This window comes from Ascidiella aspersa, chromosome 3 (genome assembly GCF_963924565.1).
Source record: "Ascidiella aspersa chromosome 3, kaAscAspe10.2, whole genome shotgun sequence".
NCBI lineage: Eukaryota > Metazoa > Chordata > Ascidiacea > Phlebobranchia > Ascidiidae > Ascidiella > Ascidiella aspersa.
Window position 1 is genome coordinate 24386141 of NC_139449.1, and position 22604 is coordinate 24408744.

At 37.7% G+C, this 22604-nt stretch overlaps 2 protein-coding genes across 3 annotated transcripts; one reads left to right on the plus strand and one right to left on the minus strand.

The window, feature by feature from the left end:
* LOC146161054 (tubulin beta-4B chain-like) lies at nucleotides 1-3677 on the plus strand. 2 transcript variants are annotated; one of them, XM_083385408.1, is made up of 7 exons: nucleotides 1-120; nucleotides 1109-1217; nucleotides 1547-1657; nucleotides 1834-2041; nucleotides 2266-2510; nucleotides 2615-3009; nucleotides 3087-3677. In XM_083385408.1, the coding sequence occupies exons 1-7, from the start codon at nucleotides 64-66 to the stop codon at nucleotides 3303-3305; spliced, it is 1344 nt and encodes a 447-aa protein (XP_083241534.1). In that variant the 5' UTR covers nucleotides 1-63; the 3' UTR covers nucleotides 3306-3677. The 2 variants fall into 2 exon arrangements, with proteins under 2 accessions (XP_083241534.1, XP_083241535.1); XM_083385409.1 differs by lacking the exon at nucleotides 1-120 and adding an exon at nucleotides 447-574.
* A 4073-nt stretch (nucleotides 3678-7750) lies between these two features.
* Nucleotides 7751-22604, minus strand: LOC146161055 (beta-1,4-galactosyltransferase 6-like). Its single transcript, XM_083383917.1, has 9 exons — nucleotides 22466-22604; nucleotides 22016-22066; nucleotides 21821-21922; nucleotides 20746-20864; nucleotides 19950-20066; nucleotides 13442-13647; nucleotides 12814-12936; nucleotides 11302-11403; nucleotides 7751-8818 (listed from the first exon to the last, which is right to left on the minus strand). The coding sequence occupies exons 1-9, from the start codon at nucleotides 22596-22598 to the stop codon at nucleotides 8683-8685; spliced, it is 1089 nt and encodes a 362-aa protein (XP_083240043.1). The 5' UTR covers nucleotides 22599-22604; the 3' UTR covers nucleotides 7751-8682.

Genomic DNA, 22604 nt, shown 5'->3' on the forward strand with positions numbered 1-22604 from the left:
ACTGAGTTCTAGAAACGATTTTTTTCTATATTTGTGCAGTGTTATTTATATCTACCTTTCAAAATGCGCGAAATCGTCCATCTTCAAGCCGGCCAGTGCGGTAACCAAATCGGTGCCAAGGTGAGTTTTGAAACTATGCAGTTAAGGAAACCTTACGGCTAAGCTAGTGGATTACTAATGCGTTTCACTGAAGCCACTGCTTGTTCCAATATATTTGTCGAGCGCTTTTAATGATACACGTCGAAGCGGACGTAGTTTAGTAATTTGGGTTAATAGTTTGTTTATTTCTGTAAATTCGTCAAATCGTTAATAAATTTACTGGCAAGATCCACCCAAGAATTTCCACGGTTTGCCGAAATAGCGGGAACTCAGTAGCACGCGGATGAATACGGAGAAAATTCAAAATGTATGCGTTCACGCGTTGCGCCAGCGCCAGACGAGTCGTTCATTTCAAACGCTTTGTGTTGTACTGATAGTGTCGATTCTGTTTTGTGTTTTAAAATTTTAACGTATTATAATGCGCGAAATCGTCCATCTTCAAGCTGGCCAGTGCGGCAACCAAATTGGTGCTAAGGTTTGTAAATTTATTATGTTTAATAGCAATTGGCAAAGGCTTTATTTAATTCGTTTTATTGATGTAATAAACCATTGGAAAGATTGAAATATTGTGCGTTACATCATAAAAAATATTGCGTTTCAAATTGTGTGGTCAATTAAATGGCGAAGCACCTGCCGCGTTTTTGTAATACATTCGCTCAGCGTACATTTGCTCGGCGAAATTGTAATACATTCACACGGCGAACTTTGCGAATAAATAAGAGAGTTTGACAATTGCGCTTGCTCTCCGTTAGTCATCCCGCGTTTAAGCTGTTCCTAGAGCGGATATGCCAACTAACCGCGTGACTCCTTTCGACCAATCGGAGCTCAATGTGGCGCAATGTGTGTGTGAGCGCGACTCGCTAAACCTAGGCTTAAAAGCGTTCAACGACATGGCGCTTGAAACTGCTGTAAATACCGTACGATTTGATCCTGTACAGTTCCTTCGACGATTGCCCAACTGTGTTGAACACTTGATAAAATTTTCAAACAATGAGATTATTTTTCATAGTTCTGGGAAGTCATTTCCGATGAACACGGCATTGACCCAACCGGTACCTACCACGGTGACAGCGATCTTCAACTCGAGAGGATCAACGTTTACTACAACGAGGCAACCGGTAAGACCCCATCGCACATTTACTCTTAACGTGCAGCACTTTGGCTACTGCAACTAAGTGCAGCCAGTTTGCCACGCCTTTTCCGAAAGCCTAAATTATTCATGTGTGATCTGCGGTATGGCTGGCGTACGTGACTGTGGCCGTCGCCTTAAAAGGCCATATTCGCTGTCGCTGTAGCTACAATCGATTATATCTACTGCTGTTTCCACGCTACAGCTTTAAGCTGCGCGTCTGCCTTAATTTTGCCCTCCTGCATTTAACAAGCAGTGTCGAAAGTTTTACTGTGATACCCATCATACTTTCTCTTAAACCTTTATTTTGTTTTTAAGGTGGCAAATATGTGCCCCGTGCCGTCCTTGTCGATCTCGAGCCAGGTACCATGGACTCAGTCCGATCCGGTCCCTTCGGCCAGATCTTCCGACCAGACAACTTTGTCTTCGGTAAGTTTCAATTACGGCAGTCAACGATCAACCCAAAATTTATGCAAAAGACTTGTTTAAATGTCTAGACAAATCCATAAATTTACATACCGATTTGTCATCGTCAAAGCTATTTAATCGTAAAACCTTAACAGAAACAACGAATCCACTTAATCGTTTACGTGTTTGTTCTGCAGGACAAAGCGGAGCTGGTAACAACTGGGCCAAGGGCCACTACACCGAGGGCGCCGAGCTCGTAGACTCGGTCCTCGACGTTGTGCGCAAGGAAGCCGAGAGCTGTGATTGCCTCCAGGGATTCCAGCTCACTCACTCCCTGGGCGGCGGCACCGGATCCGGCATGGGAACACTGCTTATCAGCAAGATCCGCGAAGAGTACCCAGACAGGTAATTTAGGTCGACTTTGCGACATATGCGAAAAACACCACATACTGCCCGCATTTACGGTGTTGCTCAGTTCCTCTTTTAACTCAATTTTGTTGCTACACATAATTTTATTTAACTGGTAAATACTTAAACGATCTTTTAATCGTGTACTTTTCAGTAGCCACGACGTCAACCAAGATGAAGGTTTCTTTTTATGTATTAACGGTTCCATGGTTTGTTTTCAGAATCATGAACACCTTCAGCGTCGTACCATCACCGAAGGTGTCCGACACCGTTGTCGAGCCCTACAACGCCACCCTCTCCGTCCACCAGCTGGTCGAGAACACCGACGAGACCTACTGCATCGACAACGAGGCCCTCTACGACATCTGCTTCCGCACGTTGAAGCTCACCACACCCACATACGGCGACTTGAACCATCTCGTCTCCGCCACCATGTCCGGCGTCACCACCTGCCTCCGATTCCCAGGTACAATCACGCGTATTTGGTTGCCCCTGTTTGATTTTGTAACTTTCTCTGTACGGTGCACGGTTGCTTTGGGATGACTATTTAACACCCTTTTCTGTTTCCAGGTCAGCTTAATGCCGATCTCCGAAAATTGGCAGTCAACATGGTGCCCTTCCCCCGTCTCCACTTCTTCATGCCCGGCTTCGCCCCGCTCACCAGCAGAGGCAGCCAGCAGTACCGCGCCCTTACCGTGCCCGAGCTCACCCAGCAGATGTTCGACGCCAAGAACATGATGGCCGCCTGCGACCCGCGTCACGGACGCTACCTGACCGTCGCCGCCATGTTCCGCGGACGCATGTCCATGAAGGAGGTCGACGAGCAGATGCTCAACGTGCAGAACAAGAACAGCTCCTACTTCGTCGAGTGGATCCCCAACAACGTGAAGACCGCCGTTTGTGACATCCCACCACGTGGACTCAAGATGTCCGCCACCTTCATCGGAAACAGCACCGCCATCCAGGTAAACTACAGTTTCTTAGTGTTGCTTTTCAAGAGGTTAATCCAGATTTTTAATATGGTGTTTTCTTTCGCTTTTAGGAGCTCTTCAAGCGTATCTCGGAACAGTTCACCGCCATGTTCAGGCGCAAGGCTTTCCTCCATTGGTACACAGGAGAGGGCATGGACGAGATGGAATTCACAGAGGCCGAGAGCAACATGAACGACTTGGTGAGCGAGTACCAGCAATACCAGGACGCCACCGCCGAAGAGGAAGGCGAATTCGACGAGGAAGAGGAAGAAGAGGGCGAAGGCGCTTAAGAAGCTTGTCAACGCGAAATCCCCTTAAAAAATTCGGCCCCAGTTTATAAATTCTCCCCCAAACCGGTATTTCTTTTTCGCGTGTCCATGCATTCTTTTTTCCAGCTTACTTTCACATACCACGTTTTTAAAACATGCCCCACCCTTTTCACTTACTACTTCTGACAACGATATCGGATTGACCTGCACTCTCGCAAGTTCTCTTTTTTTCTATCACACGTTGCAACTCGCACATACCAACGCACCACCATTCTTTCGTTCTGTCTTTCAATTTTTTGATTCCAGTTCCTTAAGCCTCCGCCGTGACGCGATTCTGGCGCTCCAGCGGCTGAAATAAATACAAGCAACAACAACATAAAAGTTGTATTTTGAGACATTAGTGTTAGTGTTGAAATACAAGTGTCCGGTTAAGTTCGCACCCAGCCGCTAAATGCAAGCGTAGTACGTGATTTCAAACGTAAGTGCATCCTTTGAAATTTTGCTAATATGTTGGCCCACGAAGATTTCTTTATTTTGCTTAGCTTATTGGTGGAATCTTTTAGAGAAATTCTAAACATTTTGGAACTCTATACATTCCTGGAGTGACACATCTCTAGTAAAGGCTGTACAAACCACTCTACAAAGCCGAATTCGTTTTGAACTTTCGTTAGATTTTATAAACTTCGTTTGCCAACATCTTCAACTTTTTGGGAGAATTCACGACTTTATTGAGAAATAAGTAAAACACGCATTGGGGCATCCTGTTGTACAGGTGTTCTTGCTAAATCTAATTTGGGATATACAGTTTTACTTTTACGGTGTTAAGATTTTCTATAAGCACATTGACAAGGCAACAATACCTACCCTTAGTATGGTGTTCTCAATACAACGTGGCGAAAAATGCATGGATAGTGTTTGTGGGCCACGGACCCCCAAGGGGTCCGCGAGTGTAATGAAAACTGACACAATTTTTAAGCGTGTAAAATAACTTGTAGGCACTAAAGCAGGGGTGCACAACATGAGGCCACACGGATGCATGTGGGCTTTGACTATACCTTTAGCGGCCGTGCGCAAAAAAAAAAATACAAAGTTTTGGTTGATACAAACTTATGCCCACCTAATGCGTAGATTAGAACTTTGAAAACAGTTCTAAAATTAGGCAGGGTTTTTATGGTATAGGCCAGGCAGACATCAGTCTCCCATTACCCATTACTGGCCAACAGATTCTGTAAGAGCATTTTGAGCACGTTCGGATGCAGTAGGGGGTAACTGGCCATGCCCCCTTTAAAAATATTTTGCGCCAATTTCTACCATATAAATTCGTATCAAAGGCACACAAACAAATATAAACCAGAATAACTTATTTTAGTATAGTATGCCTGGTAACAACAGGATATTTAGGAGATGAGGATGTTCCCAATAAAACAAGCATCAATTAGCGAAGCATAACGTTACCTACATTAGACAATAAAGAATCAATAGGCTACTAGGCTAGCTTATAATTATCAGTTAATCTGAACTAGGAAAGTCGGCATATTTTTAATATTTTGATTGACAGCTCATTTACCTCCTGGGGTCAATTTACCCCAGGTTAAAAAAAGGCTGCTTTAATCCGTTATAAATCGACGCTATCAAAAAGCATTTCACTGCTAAGGATTTAAACATTTTTAATGGTAAACTTACAGCGCTACAAGAAACAAAAAGTTATTCAACGATATTGGTCGCCTATAAGAAAGATCTGCAACCTAAATTGGCGCGACCATTATAATACTACTGGCTACTCGAGAAAAAACAGTCCGACGTGTGCGTGTTGTAATGACTGAAAGTCAATAACTTCACTTAAGTCATTCTTTTCAAATGACTTGACTTGACTTCTTTTTTCGGGCAAAATGACTTGACTTGGACTCAAATCTTTGAGTAAATGACGTAGATAGAAAGTAAGTGTTTTCCTTTAATAAATGTTTTTTTCCCTTTTTAAAACCGTTTTTGTTGTTCGTTAGTTCATTTATTGCTTATATTTGGATGATTTTACTAAGTGTAATAGTTTTATGTTTATGTAAATTACTTGACTTTGAGCTGGGTTGCCCTATTGGTGATTTGATTGGGACATGACTTGGGCAATGGACGACTTGGACGAAGACTTACTTTACTTTTTATTTTGTGGAAACAAACTTGCTTGGACTTACGCTATTTAAAAAAAGCTTCACATGAACTTAATTTATTTCAAAATGATTTTAAAACTGCATGCCATGTATTAGAAAACTCTTTTTTAGCTTCTCACAATCCTAAGGTCAGTTTCAGAGGCCTGCCAAGAAGTTGTGCAAGAATAACATTCAAATTGTTTATACTGGATAACTTGCGCCGTTTATAATTAGTATCTGTGGACTACCGAGAATAATTTGTGGTGATTTAATTCACACTGTGTTACGTCGTTTGGGGCAGGCCTGCGGAGTCGTTTAAATACAACCCTAATCCGACTCCGGCCTTAAAGAGTCCGACTCTTGACAAACGTGCGAGTTTGTCCTGTCCTTTTCCGGCTCCGACTCTACAGCTTGTACTTCACCGATCTGCGTAACTAAATTAAGGTGGATTTTCAGCAATCGACTGATAGAGTCTAATAGAGGGGTCTAATAATTCATCCACTCACAATACACGGTTTGAAAATTTGCTGGAATATGCTATTTCAACTTTGCAATTTACGATTTTAGTTCTTATTAGGTTTAAAATTTGAAAATACAACTACTTAACAACAAATACACGTTTTCAATAACATTTCACTCTTTTAATTGTGAAGTAAGGTCGCCGTAGACATTTCGCTGAAACCGATTGGAAAAATTATCACACTGAATCAAATTATCGCACGAATTAAAAAGCGATCTTAAAATGTTAAACGCGAAAAAGTACGATTGTAAACGTAAACAGGTGTGTAAAAATAACAAAAATGGTGAAGGAAAACATGCATACTGTATAATAATTAAAACGAATACCGAACTGCATTGATACTTGGTAAAACGTAAAAGTAAAGAAACAAATTTGCATTAAAATCAAACGATACAATCAACGACAAGTTTCGCGTACAAATAGTGAATACGGATATATAAAGGTGATAAAACCAAAATATGCATATGCATTTCATTGTGCCTTTCAAAATCGAGAGTATAAGCTTACGAATAAAAAACTGTACATGGTGGCGATAGTGTTAGTCAGCAGCAATGGGATACTTCGTTATATGGGATACTTCGTTTATTTAGAATCTGAAGATTTGTTATTATTAGATTGGCTTTTGTCTTAAATCGTGCGCATAGGTTAATTGCGTCTATAGCTATACGACACGGATTTAAATACGCTTAAACACCCCTGCACTTCATACAACACATAAACAGGCACGGTTGCATATTAATAAAGTAGTAAACAAAAATATGTGTACACCTATAGAACACGCCAATAACCCACGATAACTATTGTCCTAAGCTGAACGGGATGGAGTCACCTGTCAGGACTCTTAGTCAAATACATTTAAAGTCAATACTTGACAAGACTGGAAAAACTCTTTTTATCCTAAATCATATTTTGAGCTTCTTTCTTTTTAAAATGATGTTAACTGTATTTATTTTTTGGAAACCACTCAGTTTTGGAGCAGACAATCAATCACTTCAGCGCGAGTTGCGAGTGACGTCATAGTGACTGTGGAAACTTGGTCGAGGACGATTGGCTTTCGCAAAACAAACGCATAACTTGTGTGACATTTCCAATAGCGCAGGCGTGATTACATGGTTGAAAGGAACCGGCCTTCAACTGTTATCCTATAGATCAGGGGTTTTCAACCTTTTTTACACCGTGGCCCTCTTTGAAAATTAATAAAATGATATAAATACAATATGAATATTATTTATTATTTTTCAAGTTTTAATTGCCCCCCCCCCCCCCCCCCCTGTTAAAAATGCATGTACCTTATCAACACGACATGTCGGCTAATGGTTGGTTTACAATCATCTATGCTAATAATTAAACTCGTGGTGGCCAACCTATAGCACATGCGTTAACAGTGGCGCGTTACATGACTCGGAGTGGAGCAATATTCCCCAGGAATAATACAAAAAATTATACATGTTTGCTTGTAAACAAAGAATAATACGCGGTTTCTAAAAAAAGGTACGTCAGGAATCTATAAGTCAGCCTTTTTACTAAGATTATTTCTAACACGTATCAATTTGTAAGTGTATCGTAGCAGGGTTGTCAGATTTAAATTTTGTTTCAACACGAACAGTACGTAAAACCTAAAAAAGTATTTAAAACACATTTAACTTCGTTCTAATAGCCTACTACTCCATGGTTGTTTGGTATGATAAAAAATGCAAATTAGTTTACAGCTCTCGTGAGGTTCAAAACAACTAGTGTTTCCTGGCCATATGCGTTACATAGATCGTTCACAACATCCATAATGAAAATTGTTATTGCAAAATCTATCGAAAAATGGGCTAAAATATCATGTGATTTAATTTTAAGCGTGCTCAAGTACAATAGAATTTCATGCAAAGAATGTTTATAAACTATGCCCCATATTGAAATAATTTATTATTTTGATATTTAGGCAGGAAAGTTTTCGAAAAAACGTATGTATATTAATTAGGTTTAGCCTGTATAGTTGTAATGTGGACTCTATAAAATGACAAAAAAGTCAAAAGCCTAAAGATTTTTCTGACATCATTCTGGCAAGCCTTGTACATATGTCTATCCCATACTTTTCAGGTGTCGGTCTGTGGTTCCTACGTTTTCCATTATTTTTTTTGTTTTTACAATACATAGGCTAACTATCAAAAGTGTCTTGTAGGGCCTGGTCAAAAATGGGATCATACATTATTATATGTTATACAAAAGTGTGACTTCTTTTGAAAGAATGCTTTAAATATCCTTATTTTGACAAGCTGGTAAGAATATAGGAATTGGCAATAATGGTATACAAGTGTAATTTAAAAAAAAAACGTGAAGGCCTAAAAGTTTTATTGAAATGAGCCGCGGTCTGCGGGTTAAACTAAATTGTTTGGCTGGCCGGATGCCGCCCTGTGGTGTCAGTAAGTTCAATAATTCCTAGATGGGAGAACCTTTTTGCGGCAAAACAAGCATAACGTTCGCATTAAAAGTTGCAATAAATTTCCTTTCCTGAACATTTGTTGTTTTTTAAGGCCGGTCCGCGACAAAATTTTAGTTTTAAACCGGTCCGCAGTGCAAAAAAAGTTGCCGACCCCTGATTTAAACAAAATAATAAACAATAAAACACGTGTACATTCAATGGTACCCTGGAAAAAATTCCTAAAACGGAAAAGGTGTTTTTCAGTATTACGCTTCCACCACTAAGTTCCTGCACAAGAAGTGCAACGCCTCATTTTTAACTGAAGGGTTATTTCTTTGGAGGTCGAACATCCACTGAAATGTTAGTAAAGAAGTGCTCTCGGGTAATCAGGGGCTTCTTGTATTCCACCGAATTGAGACCATCAGTGTAGCTTCGTTCGATGGTTGTCTGCAGCAAGCTAAATCTAAAAATAAATATTCAATTTTCGCTTAAAAAATGTTTATCAGATATATATCGTGATAGTACCATAAGTAGGCTTGACATTTTTTAGAAACGTAAATCCCGGACGCTTATTAAAAACTGCAAATAAACTTAATGTAGACCTAATTTGATGCAAATAATTAACTTAATGGGATTGCGGTTGTTTGTCAGATGCTATTTTTCAGGGCCATATTTTTCAGGGTGGTTTGCCTAACTCTAAGTAATTTAAATTGTAGCCGAAAGTAATGTTCTGTATTGTGAATAAAATGAGTCGAGTAAATACTTTCTACAATTAAAGTAGGATGTGGCCATCGTAAAAGCAGCAACAATATTAGGCCGTACATGTTGGCAAAGGCGCTGTGTCCATAACAAATTGGTATTTCCCGGACCAAATCATTCTCAAGTAGGGGAAGGCGGGGCAAAACGGACCCCTTATGAAAAAATTGATATATTTCGAGTTTCACCAAATGTTTTTGGATCAGTAGGGTATCAACTGAAAAGTATTGCTTTACTCCTATGCTAAAAAAAAACAACTAAAAGAAGCATAATTTCTGAATGAATTACCCTTTGTTGTAGATTTTTATCCGCGTGTTATTTATGCCGATGATTTAAAAAAGTAATTTTACCATGTTACTAAAAAGTAATGTTACGAATAGCGTAATATTCTGGCTTGAGTGGTAAATAGTGTGTCAAATGGTAAACATTTTAATTTTTTCTAAATAAAACAATTTTATTTCTCTAATCGCTAATTGTTATGCAGCATATTTGTTTGCCGTCCCTTGACTATTTTTGGGCTTATTGTACCTGAAATGGGTTAACTAAATGCTTCCCCACAAATGGAGTCACATTCTTTAGCCTGTGTGGAAGCAGCATTTAATCGGATGGCGTGTTATAATTTAACGCATTTATCTGCGTGACTGTGAAATATCTAATTATTCGTCTTCGCAAACTGTTGAAGTAAGATTGCAAATAATGTGTGCTTATTTGAAATGAAACGACTAAGCACCCAACGGCGAAGCACGTCAAACATCTTTTACGTAACGAAAACCAGTGGCATAAATCAATAGGGAACCACTCACTAACGTAAAACCTTAAGTTGTATAGTAGCCATTGTTCGCGTGATTTTCAGCAAATACGTAATCCATGTACCATACTGCGTCCAACGAAAGTAAAATCTCGTTTGAAACTGAAAGTTGGTTACTAGCCTATTAAAACCGCCACACTAAATAGGCCTACGAAATTTTTTGAACGCTACCTAAATTTTGCGCGGCAACAGACATTACGAAGTTGTAAAACGGTTAAGTCTTAAGTTGGAAACATTAAAACTTATTTCTATTAAAGCAATTAGTCTGTTATGACTTCAATTTACTTTGTAATGATGAAAACCCGCGACATTTATCGATCCAGAATTACTAACAAATGTTAAACTTTAAGTTGTAACAACAATTGTTTAGACTTGCGTAATATTCAAGCAAATAATAGTCCGGCACCAAACTGCGTCTAACTTAAAAATCCTTGAAAATAAAAATTGCTTAACGGTCACCGGTTTGCGACGACGCTCGCTTACCTTCCTTAAAACGATATCTCCCAGCACCCGCCGGATAATATCCATTTACATTTTTCTACCCACCACAGACAAAAAAGAAACTAGCCCCAGCAACTTCACCCCAAGAAAAATATTTCTTATTACCACTGGAAAAATAATTAATTGATGATAACAATTTTCCTTGAGAGTCTTACCAAACAAGTAAAAAGTATTAGTTTTGAGAAAGAATTGCTAAATGGCTCAAAAGTAATTCAAAAAAACTCAAAAGTTTTTACATCTTTTAATTTTTTTTTTGTAAATCTTAAATTGAAAAATCCGGGACAAATTGGTTAACAGGGCGGGACACCGGGACAAGGCCTTAAATCCGGGACTGTCCCGGCTAAACCGGAACGTATGGCAAGCCTAACCATAGGACATGCAATAAACTAGAGTACAAAAGTATTGCACTTACAGCATGAAAATGTAAATATAAAACGTTTAGGCAAATTGTGCGTATTGCATGCAATAACTCAGGGATTCCCAAACTTTTTTGGACTGTGGCCTAAATGTATATTTAATAGTGATTCATGGCTCACCACGTGCTCTAAATATGGACACAAACATTTTCTATGAACATTTAACTCAAAAAACAGGCGAAATGGTTTCTATCGATTTATTTTTAATGAGATACCGGTACATGCTCTTGAAATTTGGCTACAAGATTCGGAATTCTTGGCTTTGTTGAATACAGAGCGAATATCTTGCTCAACTTCAAGACCGTTACGCTGCTTGGACTATATATATGTCTTGTTGGCCTAGTACTGGGCCATGGTCCACAGTTTAACTAGATGAGTAAAAATGTGATTGAAAATGATAACAAATAAAACAAAATCAGCGTATTGGGCAAACAGTGCCAAACTCAACAAAAGAGCAATACCGACCTTCCTAAGAACTGTGCTTCTTGCGAGTGATGCTTCACTATTGCCGTGTACCTCCCGTAATTGTTCGGGGGTCGTGAGATGTTGTATCCGTGATGCTTAATTCTGCGATAAATACACAAAAACTTGAATTTACGAAAAGTTCTAAACGAGTGGCGACCAAGCTTTTTGTTTAAAATTTTCCCAAAAATTTGCAGGATTTTTCCCTAAGCTATCTACGACTTACCATAAAATCACCGCAAGTAATGGCCACGTTTGTTATTTTTATTAACCAAGATTATTTGTCTAAATTTAATTATTCATAAACACAGTTTTCAGAGACAACAGTGCTTCATCAGGTCAAATTTTCTACCTGATGAATCACGGTTGTGCGAAAGCTTGTCAAGATTTCAATACAATTTGTCTTTGTATATTGCGACCTGATTACCCTATTCCGAATTATAAACAAATGCGGCCGTTTACAAAGATAGCTAGGATAGTAAACTTTAGCCATCAACAAGTTAATGTTATCGTGAGTCAGTGGGATCCTCAGTTTCTATATAGTGCAAATCATTTGAAATAAATTGATGGCGAAAAAGCCTTTCTGACTTTCTGATATGTCATTTTTAAACTACAAGTGTTACAATTGTTTCCTAATTTATCGACCATACAGTCTCAAATTTTAAGTGGTTGCTATAAAAAATCTTTGATAGCCAGTCAAAGAACATTATTATTCCTACCCACACGATATACTCTAACCCAGTGTTTCCCAACCTTGTTGACACTAGTGCCCCCTCGGGCTCAATATTATTTCATATCGCCCCCTTCATCTTGCTTTAAAGTGAAGTATTATAATAATCATTGTCTAACATCATATTGTTTTCACTTTCGTTTCGATAAGCTGTCAGTCATATTTTAGGTTGTCCATACATTCACTATAGAAATTTATGGATACATTAATTCACCAGGTTAGGTCATAACCAGGAAAAATTCAACTTTCGGCACCAATACTTTAAATCAGGGGTCGGCAACCTTTTCTAGTCACGGGCACTAATCAAACTCTGAAAGGTCTCTGTGGGCCGCACAAAATGTTAACTGAGAATTGTGCTATTTAAATGTTAAGACAACTGTGAATCAGGCGGACCTCGGATTTTTTTTCATCCACACTACTAAAAATATATATGTCTAATATTTTTGAATACGTTTTCCGTTTGTCCGCAACGGTAAAAAGGGCTAATCTATCGCAAAGACAGTATCAAAACGTAAACAAACTGGACGTAGTAAGATCAAAATTTTTGCCCGTACTAAGTTAAAACAGTCAAAAAGTATTTAAAATGGACTCGTGTCTAGTTTTCAAAGAGGTGGCGGGCCGTAAGTTGACGACCCCTGCCTTAAATTTGAAACAGACCCAAAACGCCCCCTTGTAACTCGCCAACGCCCACAAGGGGGCGGTACCGCCCACGTTGGGAACCTTTGCTCTAACCTATCCAATTTTGCGCCTGCGATAGACCCAAAGAATTAAAAGTAAGTGATTACCTTGAATAGAAATCGTCGTCCTCTCCACCCCAGCCCCAGAATTGATTGGAGAAACCGTTCACCTCCTTGAACTGTTCCGCAGAAACTCCGCTCACTCCACCGAAAAAATCTTCGTACTCTAACCTGCATAAAGTAAACAAGCATTCCAACCTTTAGGTACGGCCTACACGTATTTTGAACTTTGAAATTAATGGTTTATTTCATTTTGTCAACTCCAAATTCGACATCAGTCCACTATATCAACATTGTTTACGGTGGCTTTCTACTAGTAACGCTGTTGAGCAATTCAAAAAGATGTGGTTGCAAATAAGGCTTATTTGTTCACTATAGAAGGTTCACTGCCGTGCCTTTTCTTGGGAAAATAAGTGGAAACACATTGTTCGTATAGGTTGTCAGAAATTAGGAAGTAAGTTTGTCAATAAAGTGAAAAAAATATGTTTAATAAAACGTTAAAACTAAAAAGGTTGCATCAAATTGAGAAACTAGTCCAAGCTAATTATACCAGTTTCGATTCGACATGTGATTTCAGACGCACACCCGACTTCTAAAAGGATTTCTCAAAATAGCAAGGGTGGCATCAAAAAAGCAGTTCTTAATATCTAGGCAAAGCGACTCTGCAACAACGAACCGGTATAGATGAATATCAAGCTGCTCGGCGAAGTGCTTTGGCATGTCGGAGCAGCCGTAGTAGATGCGGTTACTCTCCGGGATGTGATCGACGTCGTGAAAGATGAAGCAGTCGAAGCCTCGTCCATCCTTCTCCGCACCCAACTTCTGCGCCTCCAGGAATCCGATGTTAAGGAGCATTGCGCGGTTGAACGGATAATCACCCTCCTATGGGAAAAAAATCGTCCAATGACTATAGTGAGAGATGTGAGAATTTGGTTCAGTTTTACAACGCAGAGTTAAGCTGAACCTATTGCAAGTACACAGGTATAGTCTATCTTCGGCTGCACGGTTCAACAACGCCTATAGTATAAGCGGGAGATAGCAGTTCGTTGCCCTTTTATTATTAATCCCTTATGGTACTAATGCATAAAATTTTAAGCTGCTAAACCAGTGTTTCCCATCCTTTTTTTACACTAGTGCCCCATTGGGCTCCATACTATTTCATATCGAACCCATTATCATGCTTTACAGTAAAGTTTTATATTAAACGTTGTCTAACATTATACTTTCAGTTCGATGAGCTGTCAGTCATGTTTTAGATTGTCTAACACACATTCACTATATAGGAATTTAGTGCGCATGTGTATAAATTGAACTTAATTAATGGCGTAGGTGCATAACTCTAAAAATTAGGGCATGAAGGTAGAAGGACATATAATTTACAAACAAAATAATTGCGTTAAGGTTTAAACACATTTATGCAAACTACTTTGCGCTACTGCAGTTAAAACGGCTGACGATTCAACATATAGTTTCATAGCAATCCAGTTTTGTCGTTAGCTTAACAAAAAGATAATTCGTAATATACGTACATTATTTCACAAAATATGTTATTACCAGGAAAAATTCAACTTTCTACACCAACACTTTAAATCAGGGGTCGGGAACCTTTTTCTAGTCGCAGCCCAAAACCAAACTCAGAAAGATGTTAACTAAGAATTGTGTTATTAAAATGTTAGAACAAGTTCTGTGAATCAGGCGGGCCTCGGATCTTTTTTTGCACCTGAAAACGTTTTAAATTACATTTAAGGAGGCAGTAAAGTGTTGGCACAAAGTGCAAAAAGGCGAGTCCACACGTCGTCATCCGTACTACTAATGAAAAGTGCAATAAACCTTATTTGAGGAAACTCGATAACCTTGATATAGTTCAGTGTTTGTTAGTGTTTTTAAGTAAGGGTGCACCTGGCGAGCGAAGCGGGCCCGATTTTACTCACTGGCATTTCTTTTAAATTAAGTACTTATTACATTGCCGAAAATAAGGAATGAAAAAAAATGTTAAAAAATATATGTCCAATATTTTTAAATACGTTTTCCGTGTCCGCGCACTTGGCAGCCTTTCACGGCGCAACGGTGAAAAACGCTGATTTATTTCAAAAGACAGCATCAAAAATGAAACAAATTGGACGTAGAAATATCATTCGCGCGAACGTTGTTAAAATATTCCAAAAGTATTTGAAATGGACTCTTGTTTGTCAAAGAGGCGGCGAGCCGGGTGAATTACATTGACGGATCCGCGGACCGTAGGTCCCCGATCCTTGCTTTAAATATACAAACATTTGGCAGCGTATAACGCAACAACAACCAACAATATTATATTAGAAACCAATTATTACGCCAGAAACTACTACAAGATCGCATTACAAAAGTTGCCATTTAAGCTTAAATGATACATATTACAGTGATGTTTGTACCATTTTCATTAATAAAAACAACTGCGGAAACGTACTTTTATGTAACGCCCCTTTATGTGCGTTCAGCGCCCCCTAAATGAGAAAGAGGCCCAAAACGTCCCCTTGCAACTCGCTAACGCCCACAAGGGGCCGCCCACGTTGGGAACCTCTGTGCTAAACGCTTGCAAAATCAAATCAGGAAGGAGAGTAGAATCATTTTCTCGCCAGAACGCATGAACAATATCAAATAGTCGTAAAGTTATGTTATAACACGACGTCTAAAAAATAGAAATTCGGAAACCTAAGGTTATCGTTCCCTAAGGTGCGCGAATATGCAACTGAAATCCTAATTTAAATACATTCAAGCATATAGTGGAATGGCCTGGTAAAACAACGACATTTGCCCGGTAATAAAATAACACAAAAAATTTTTAACACAATTGACAACTTTTTTTTTACCTGCAAATGTCTTACTAAAACGCCGCTCTGATTGTTCCGGTTTACTTTACCCACTGATTCAAACCGTCCGCCACTCAAGACTAGACTTGACGTCAAGGACTTAAATTGAACTTAAGTAATTTACGCAAACGAATTCAATAAAACTTATTAAATGTATTTTAGTAAAATCGGGCTATTTTAGTCAGTTGTTAAATGTAAAAAACCTAACTTTTTTATTTATTTCATATTTTATGTTTGCTATGCGCAACATTGCTGACAATTGAACGTGTTTAAGGATGTGATAAGCTTAATATTTTTTGTTAACGATGCGGTGATTTTGATCTAACTTGTTCTTTTTAGTTTTATGTTGTTGTATTTTTTTAAAATGTCAGAAAGTTAGTAAGATTCCATTAAGACCCTAAGAATGCCTTACCAAAAGACAGTTTAGGAGCCAAGTATTTTTATCAACTAAAAGCTTTCATTTGTGTTTCACGTTATTCGTTGTTTAAAATCGCACTAGATGAAACCGTAGATCATCAATATCGCTGTTTGTTATTTTACCAGTAACTGCTGGTGCCCAAGAAATAGCGTGCCCGGTCTAGCATGAAGGCCCTGAAGGTCGTGTTTACACAAAACCACGAAGGGACAAAACACATTTTCCTCAGGCTTTGCCTATCGCCCAATCTTTTAAATATAATTTTATGTAACAAATGCAACTAAAAATTGGATAAAAAATATGATGTCGGGTAAAATGGGTCGGATGACAGAATAAACGTTGGTTTAACCCTTACGCTTTCGTATAAAAATCAAATATTTGTAGACATTTAACAAATAGTAAACGAATTTAGTAACGTTATAGTTGGCGCTGCTAAGCCTCGCAATTTTTTCCTTGACATTATGTGAAATAGTTGTAGTTACATTGCGTTATATTTACTTAAATACCAGAAAACGCAAGTTTGTGCAGTTCACAATTTGCTGGGGCGTTTGGCAAATTTTAGTTGAACCTTGGACAGACAAATTGTTAACCTTTGGGAGGCAAGAAACTTTTTGTTTTAATTCAAATACCGGTGATTCTTTAAGAAGGAAAACTATGTCCATATATAGGTTGTCCTAATGTTTAAAAAGTATAGTCGTTTCTCCATACTAGTAACTCGCGAAAACTACTTATTTTAATGGCTAAATCATGCGCATGGCTCTACAGTTCCGTCAAAACGTCAAAAAGTTGCTTAAGACAAACGATTAAAAGTTGGTGTCGACAACGATTAAATGGGTTATTTACGTCATATCAGTAAGGCATGAAAGCATCTTTGGTAACTGAATTAGCCCACCCGCCAATGTGCATGATTTATACGGTGTTGTAGTATTTATAAACTATTAGATACAAGCTAACATAACTCTAGTTAATGATTTATAAAATGTTATCCCCTGATACAATGTCAAAAAACGCAGCTAAAGTGTTAGTTTATAATTACCTTTAGTTTAAAATTACAACATAATATTGCGAAACCATTTTTAACAAAGCATTTTAACTTTTTTGATTGTACAATATTTATATTCCTAAACATATTTACCCCAATCAGTTTGAGTAGAAATGCCTTATCAACAAAACATAAGGGATCATTAAAACTTTTTTCAGGGGATGAGTAGCCTCCCTAAAATAATGTTTCACTCAAGTTAGGAAAACTCGGCCATTGAACTTTATTCATTTTTTGGTTGTGCTAAAACCCAGTATTGATTGACAAGGTATTGTTTTATTTCAACTTAATTCGGTCACAGTTACTGCTCTATAGAGTTATAGATTAGTGGCGTAGCTTTTTTTGCAAACAATATTTGTCGCTCAACCCTAAACAACGCACCAATAATAATTTCCTGTTCTCTGCATTAAATTTTCCACGAAAATAATTTTGTATAAATTTACACGAACCAGTAAAATAGTTTCCTGTACTACCAAGATTACTTTAATAAAAGCATAGAAATTTTTTGTTAAAGTTCTTATGCCTAGTACGTAAGTTTTTTATTCTGTGAGCAAATTAAATAAAACACTGGACTATCGACCAAATTAAAAAGGACTTCAACGTTGATTTTATATGGCTATAACTTCTTAAAAAGTGAGTCACTTTACCACAAAAAATAATCCTTTTTGTTAACTAATGGAGAATGTTTTGAATGATTAGCCTCTTTGATAGGACAGTTTTACACAAACAGATTGTGCGAACGACAAAATTCCCCAAATGAAAAAAGGTGTACACACCATACTCAAACAAATGTAGATTTTGTATCGACCTAAAGACATTTCTCCTTAATTGAATTGAGAAACCAAAAGGCAAACTTTTATTGGGTTAAAGTTTATTGGCCAACTTATAGCAGGCCTTGAAAGAAACAATGGGCGTCATTTTGACACAACGTCCGGATTTTGCCCAACCCTATACTATAGTGCTTTGTACACGCCCGACTGTCCAACAAAGCCTCAGTTTTTGTGCTCATACAACTTTTGCGTTCGGCGCCTAGGTTAACACAGGTCAAATCCTACGGCCCAATGCTTGCCACCAACGCGCCTGTTTGAATAAATAAAGGGGCGGGTGGGAAGGATGGTTCACTCACGCGGAAAACAGTTAACCAGGCCGTGACGAATAATGGGCACACGTCCCAATGCGACAGATTTATAGAACCCCGATTTCTAAAAAAAATTCGAAACTTAGACAATGGTTTGAATTAGATTTAGAGAAAATTCGTGTTAAGCACATTTTTATTATATCCGAAAACGCCTATGTTAAAGCGTAAATTGCTATGATTTTACTCTATTACAAACTTTACCTGCCGGTATACTTTTATCTAAATTTTCACAACAACGATATAAACGTTAAAACGAGGAATACATCCCTGATAATGATAACCAACAATCGCATTTTACGACTTCAATGTCAAAACCCACAAAACGCAGCGGTGAGTTAAAACAGTCGCTAAAACGAGTATAACTTTTAATAGGAGTTGGTACGTTTCACGCTGTAGTATAAGAGAACATTCCGCAATGCTTGAAAAGCGTGACCGTATTCTGCGTTCGTCATGGTTCGTTTCAAGAGGACAATCTCCTCATATTATTGAGAATATATGTTAAAGGCGTTTTTAAACTGTATCATTTAAAAAACAAAGAGTTTTATATTCGTCGTTGTTTTCGCCTACAATTTTCCACATAACATATTACACCCATAATTCCAGCAAAATTGAAAATAAACAACTCAAAGCGAAGTGAATTATCTTATTTGTTTGAATTTGGAAAGACGCGCCCATTTACGAAAGAATAGCGCGAGGGTACGGCGTGCGATACTCACCAAAATCAATATTTGTTTCCGAATTTCGAATAAAGAACGGCAAATGAACCCTTGTGAAAAATTACACACTTCGTTTGAGTTATTCTACCGCTAACAAAGGGACGCCTGAAACGCCTGAAACGCATATAGTACGGTCATACAGTCATTTCGCGATAAACGTGTGGTTGACGTTTGGCCCAAAGAAACGCATAAAAAATAATAAGCTAAAATCATGCAAATGTAGCGTTCTCTGTAACGTAAACATTAGTGTCATTGCCTCCCTTCAAAATTTGCCGAGTTATATAACTGTTACTTGAATGAAAATACACTATAATAACAATAAAATACTAAATGAATGGCATCAACGGCAGCGTGGAAGATTCAAGGCAGTTGAATAGCCTTTGCCACAACTTCGGTAAATATTGGGAAGAAAAATAGTGTAAAATGGGATGTGACTGTACAGTATGGTGTATGCGTATGACCATTTAATAGTTTGTGTATGACCACAAATACAGTCGGCTCCCTTTTCTTCTTTCTATAGTTTTATTTTCGATTTTACGGTGTAAACTAAAAACTAAACTAAAACCTGACTTGGAAATACCTTTAAGCGATTCAAGTTCATATTTCTAGACATCGCAAATTTTTCCTTAGAATATAAAATAACCAAAGTTTCTACCACAATGTTGTTTAGTATTCGTTTAAATCAGTATACTTTACGTTGCGTTTTGATTTGAATGCTAAGTAACTTAACAAAGCGTGTCCATGCCGTCTATACTGAAAACATAAATGACTTACAAGCTTTGAAAATAAGAAATATTTAAAAAGAGCTGTAATTCCTAAATGATTACTTACAGCTTCGCGGGCGAATCGAGATATTGAGTCGACTAAAAAAGGTGTGTCCCCGAAACAGTACGTTTAATTTCAAAACAAGTGTTTAAGATGTTTTCGTAAATTCGGAAAGTGACGTTGACACTAAAGTACACCTAGCCATACCAGTCCTATCTCGCATGCATTTTCGCATTTATATTTAATACGAAGACATCAGGCTTACCTGGTTTATGATGAAAAACGTAAAATCGACTCGCTGCTTGAAGAGAAGTGGAAGCATGTGACGTAGTAAAATGGGAAGATGTTGGTGCCGATTTCTGAACGGAATCAGGAACGCGACCTAAACATAATAGCAAAGAAATTGTAATATTTTGTTTACACATTCTATTCTAAGTCCGTGTAGAGCTAAAATGGCCTTTTAAAACGAGCTAAAAACGTATATTTATTCACATCTAATTAAGGAAAGTCTCGCCAGAAACTACTATTCACATGACTAAATCGCTGTATTGCGTTTTAATAACGTTGAGATTAACAAAGTTAAAACAACCAAGTCTAAATCAATGTAAGTGTGTTCAGTAAACACTGTTCACGAGTAGTTGATTCATGTCGCGTATGCAAACATTGGCAGAGGGGAAAGAGTACTTTGGTATTTTAAAAAATGCGTCAAGTAACTAGTAAACTTGCTACATCATTTTATTGTGGTAAAAATATTATTGGGAATGTTTTTTGAAACGTTTATTCACCATAAATAAATTACTTTTCAATAATAAGACAGGAAATAATAAATTAATTAAGCGAAAATAAAGCAGCTCATGCGGTAGATTAAAATGCTTTATCGCTATAAAAATAAAGACTTTTTTGAATTGGGATATTTTAAATCGCAGCTCAATTTCGCAAAAAAATCTTTGCTTTTCAACGGTAGAATTTTCCACATATTCGTAAGTGGCATTAGCGAATTTGTTTCATGACCGACGTGGCTTAGCACATACTTAATTTTACGTTTTTCTACTTGATTTTACCCTCGATTTCGCAATACAGTCATGGGGTGTCCAGCTTCCGCCGATTGATACTTGTTCCGTTAGTTCCGACGCCATTTCACTGAGTGTAATCTCGCTTAAATTTACAGCGATTGGACCAGCTGCGGAAAAAGTAAAAACAAATTTAAAACTCCGGCACAAGTTTGTTTCTAACCAAAGGGGTCCAATTATGTAACATGGGATCCTCTTGACTAAGTTTGCGAAGCTTTCACGGTGGAGTTTCTGGTTGGCAATCAATAGAAAAACTCACATAGAAAACTTGCTGCATACCAATGAAAAGAGGAATATCGTTTTTTGCTGGGGCTACACTTTATTTGTATTGGACGAAAAATATTGTTATTTTGTTAAGATGGATATATTTTAAAGTTACTGTGTGTCGAATTGTGATACTATTTGCTAGAAAAACCAGAATATTGGTAGTATAACAAAATAAGTGTAATAGAAAAAGCAAGTTTAATGGTTCGACATGAAGATTGAATTAGGGCCACTAGTGTTGACTTTTCGAGGTTTCCAATGAAATAACGTTTCTATATATCACCAGTAAGAACAACAAATGGACCAATTGTTGTTTAGCGTATATAATCGATTGCTATTTAACCGCGATTCCGTAACACTTCTGCTTTCTCAAACAGCACCTTATTGATGTAAATATCAATTTTGTATGTACGTTTGCGCAATTTACTACGTCTACTATTGATATAAAAGTGTAAAAATTCGTGTTACTTAGGTATTTTTTAGACGTGAAATTTACCTTTACGGAGATAAAACAAGTATTGTGGCTCTTTAAATCGTTGTCTTAAAACTATTAGACAGCTCGATATCTGCATTTAAAGTCCATTTTCTGAGAAGTGTGAATTGCGATTTTTTAAACTCAATTTGTGAGCCAAATAACCTAATCTTATGGTCACCACATGTTATGCGACTTTAAAAGCCAATATACACTCTAAAAGTGCAACTAATTATATACTATTGAAACATTTGTAGCATTAATAAAAATATTTAATTGTTGTCAGACTATTAAGATGGGCTTTTTAATCGAGTGAATATTAATGCTTACTCATTTCCAGGAACTTTTCTGGACAGGTTTCGTTGTGAAGAAAGTGAAAACTTGGAGGAAGGTAAGTTCCATTTTCAACTATCCGGGGAATATAAATTCGCTCTGAAAAAAAATATATATATTTCCCGGGGCATTTATTTTTAACGTAGGCCTATAAACTAAACAAAATAAAGGCGATGCATCTGCTATACTAACCTCGATCTGCCATTGCCATGTGGATTTGTAGTCTGTAGAGGTAGGCATTCGCTAGAAACAAGAAAAAAGGTTTAGTGCAATTCGAAAAAATTATTAAGGGTAAAAGTAGTTTTCTTAAGGTTGTTTGAACGAGAGTTACCCAAACTGAACATGTCAAAGCTCTATGGGGTATCTTACTGGGCTTTACACTGCGCTTATAACAAGTTGGTTTAGCCGATAACATTTACCTGGTACGAATGTAAAGGCTCAGAATGTACGCTATTCGCCTCAGATTGAATTACGTCACGCATGATTCATGTTGTGAAAAGCAGATTATACTTTAATCGTGGTTAAGGCAAATGTAAGTGTGTTACTTACGACCTCAAAGGGTTTAAAGCCTGATTAAACCTATGAAATACGACTGGCGAACAAATAATTTACGAAAAATATTGTCTGGGTATAGTCAGTTACCTGCTCCAGGTGCTGTATAGACGAAATGAACAATAGAGAACAAGGTTAGAAAAGCCGCAGCAAAAAAGACAGTCAAGAAAGCACATCGTAGAGAATATCGGCCATTCGAAGCCAATAAGCGATGAGCAAACATTTTTCT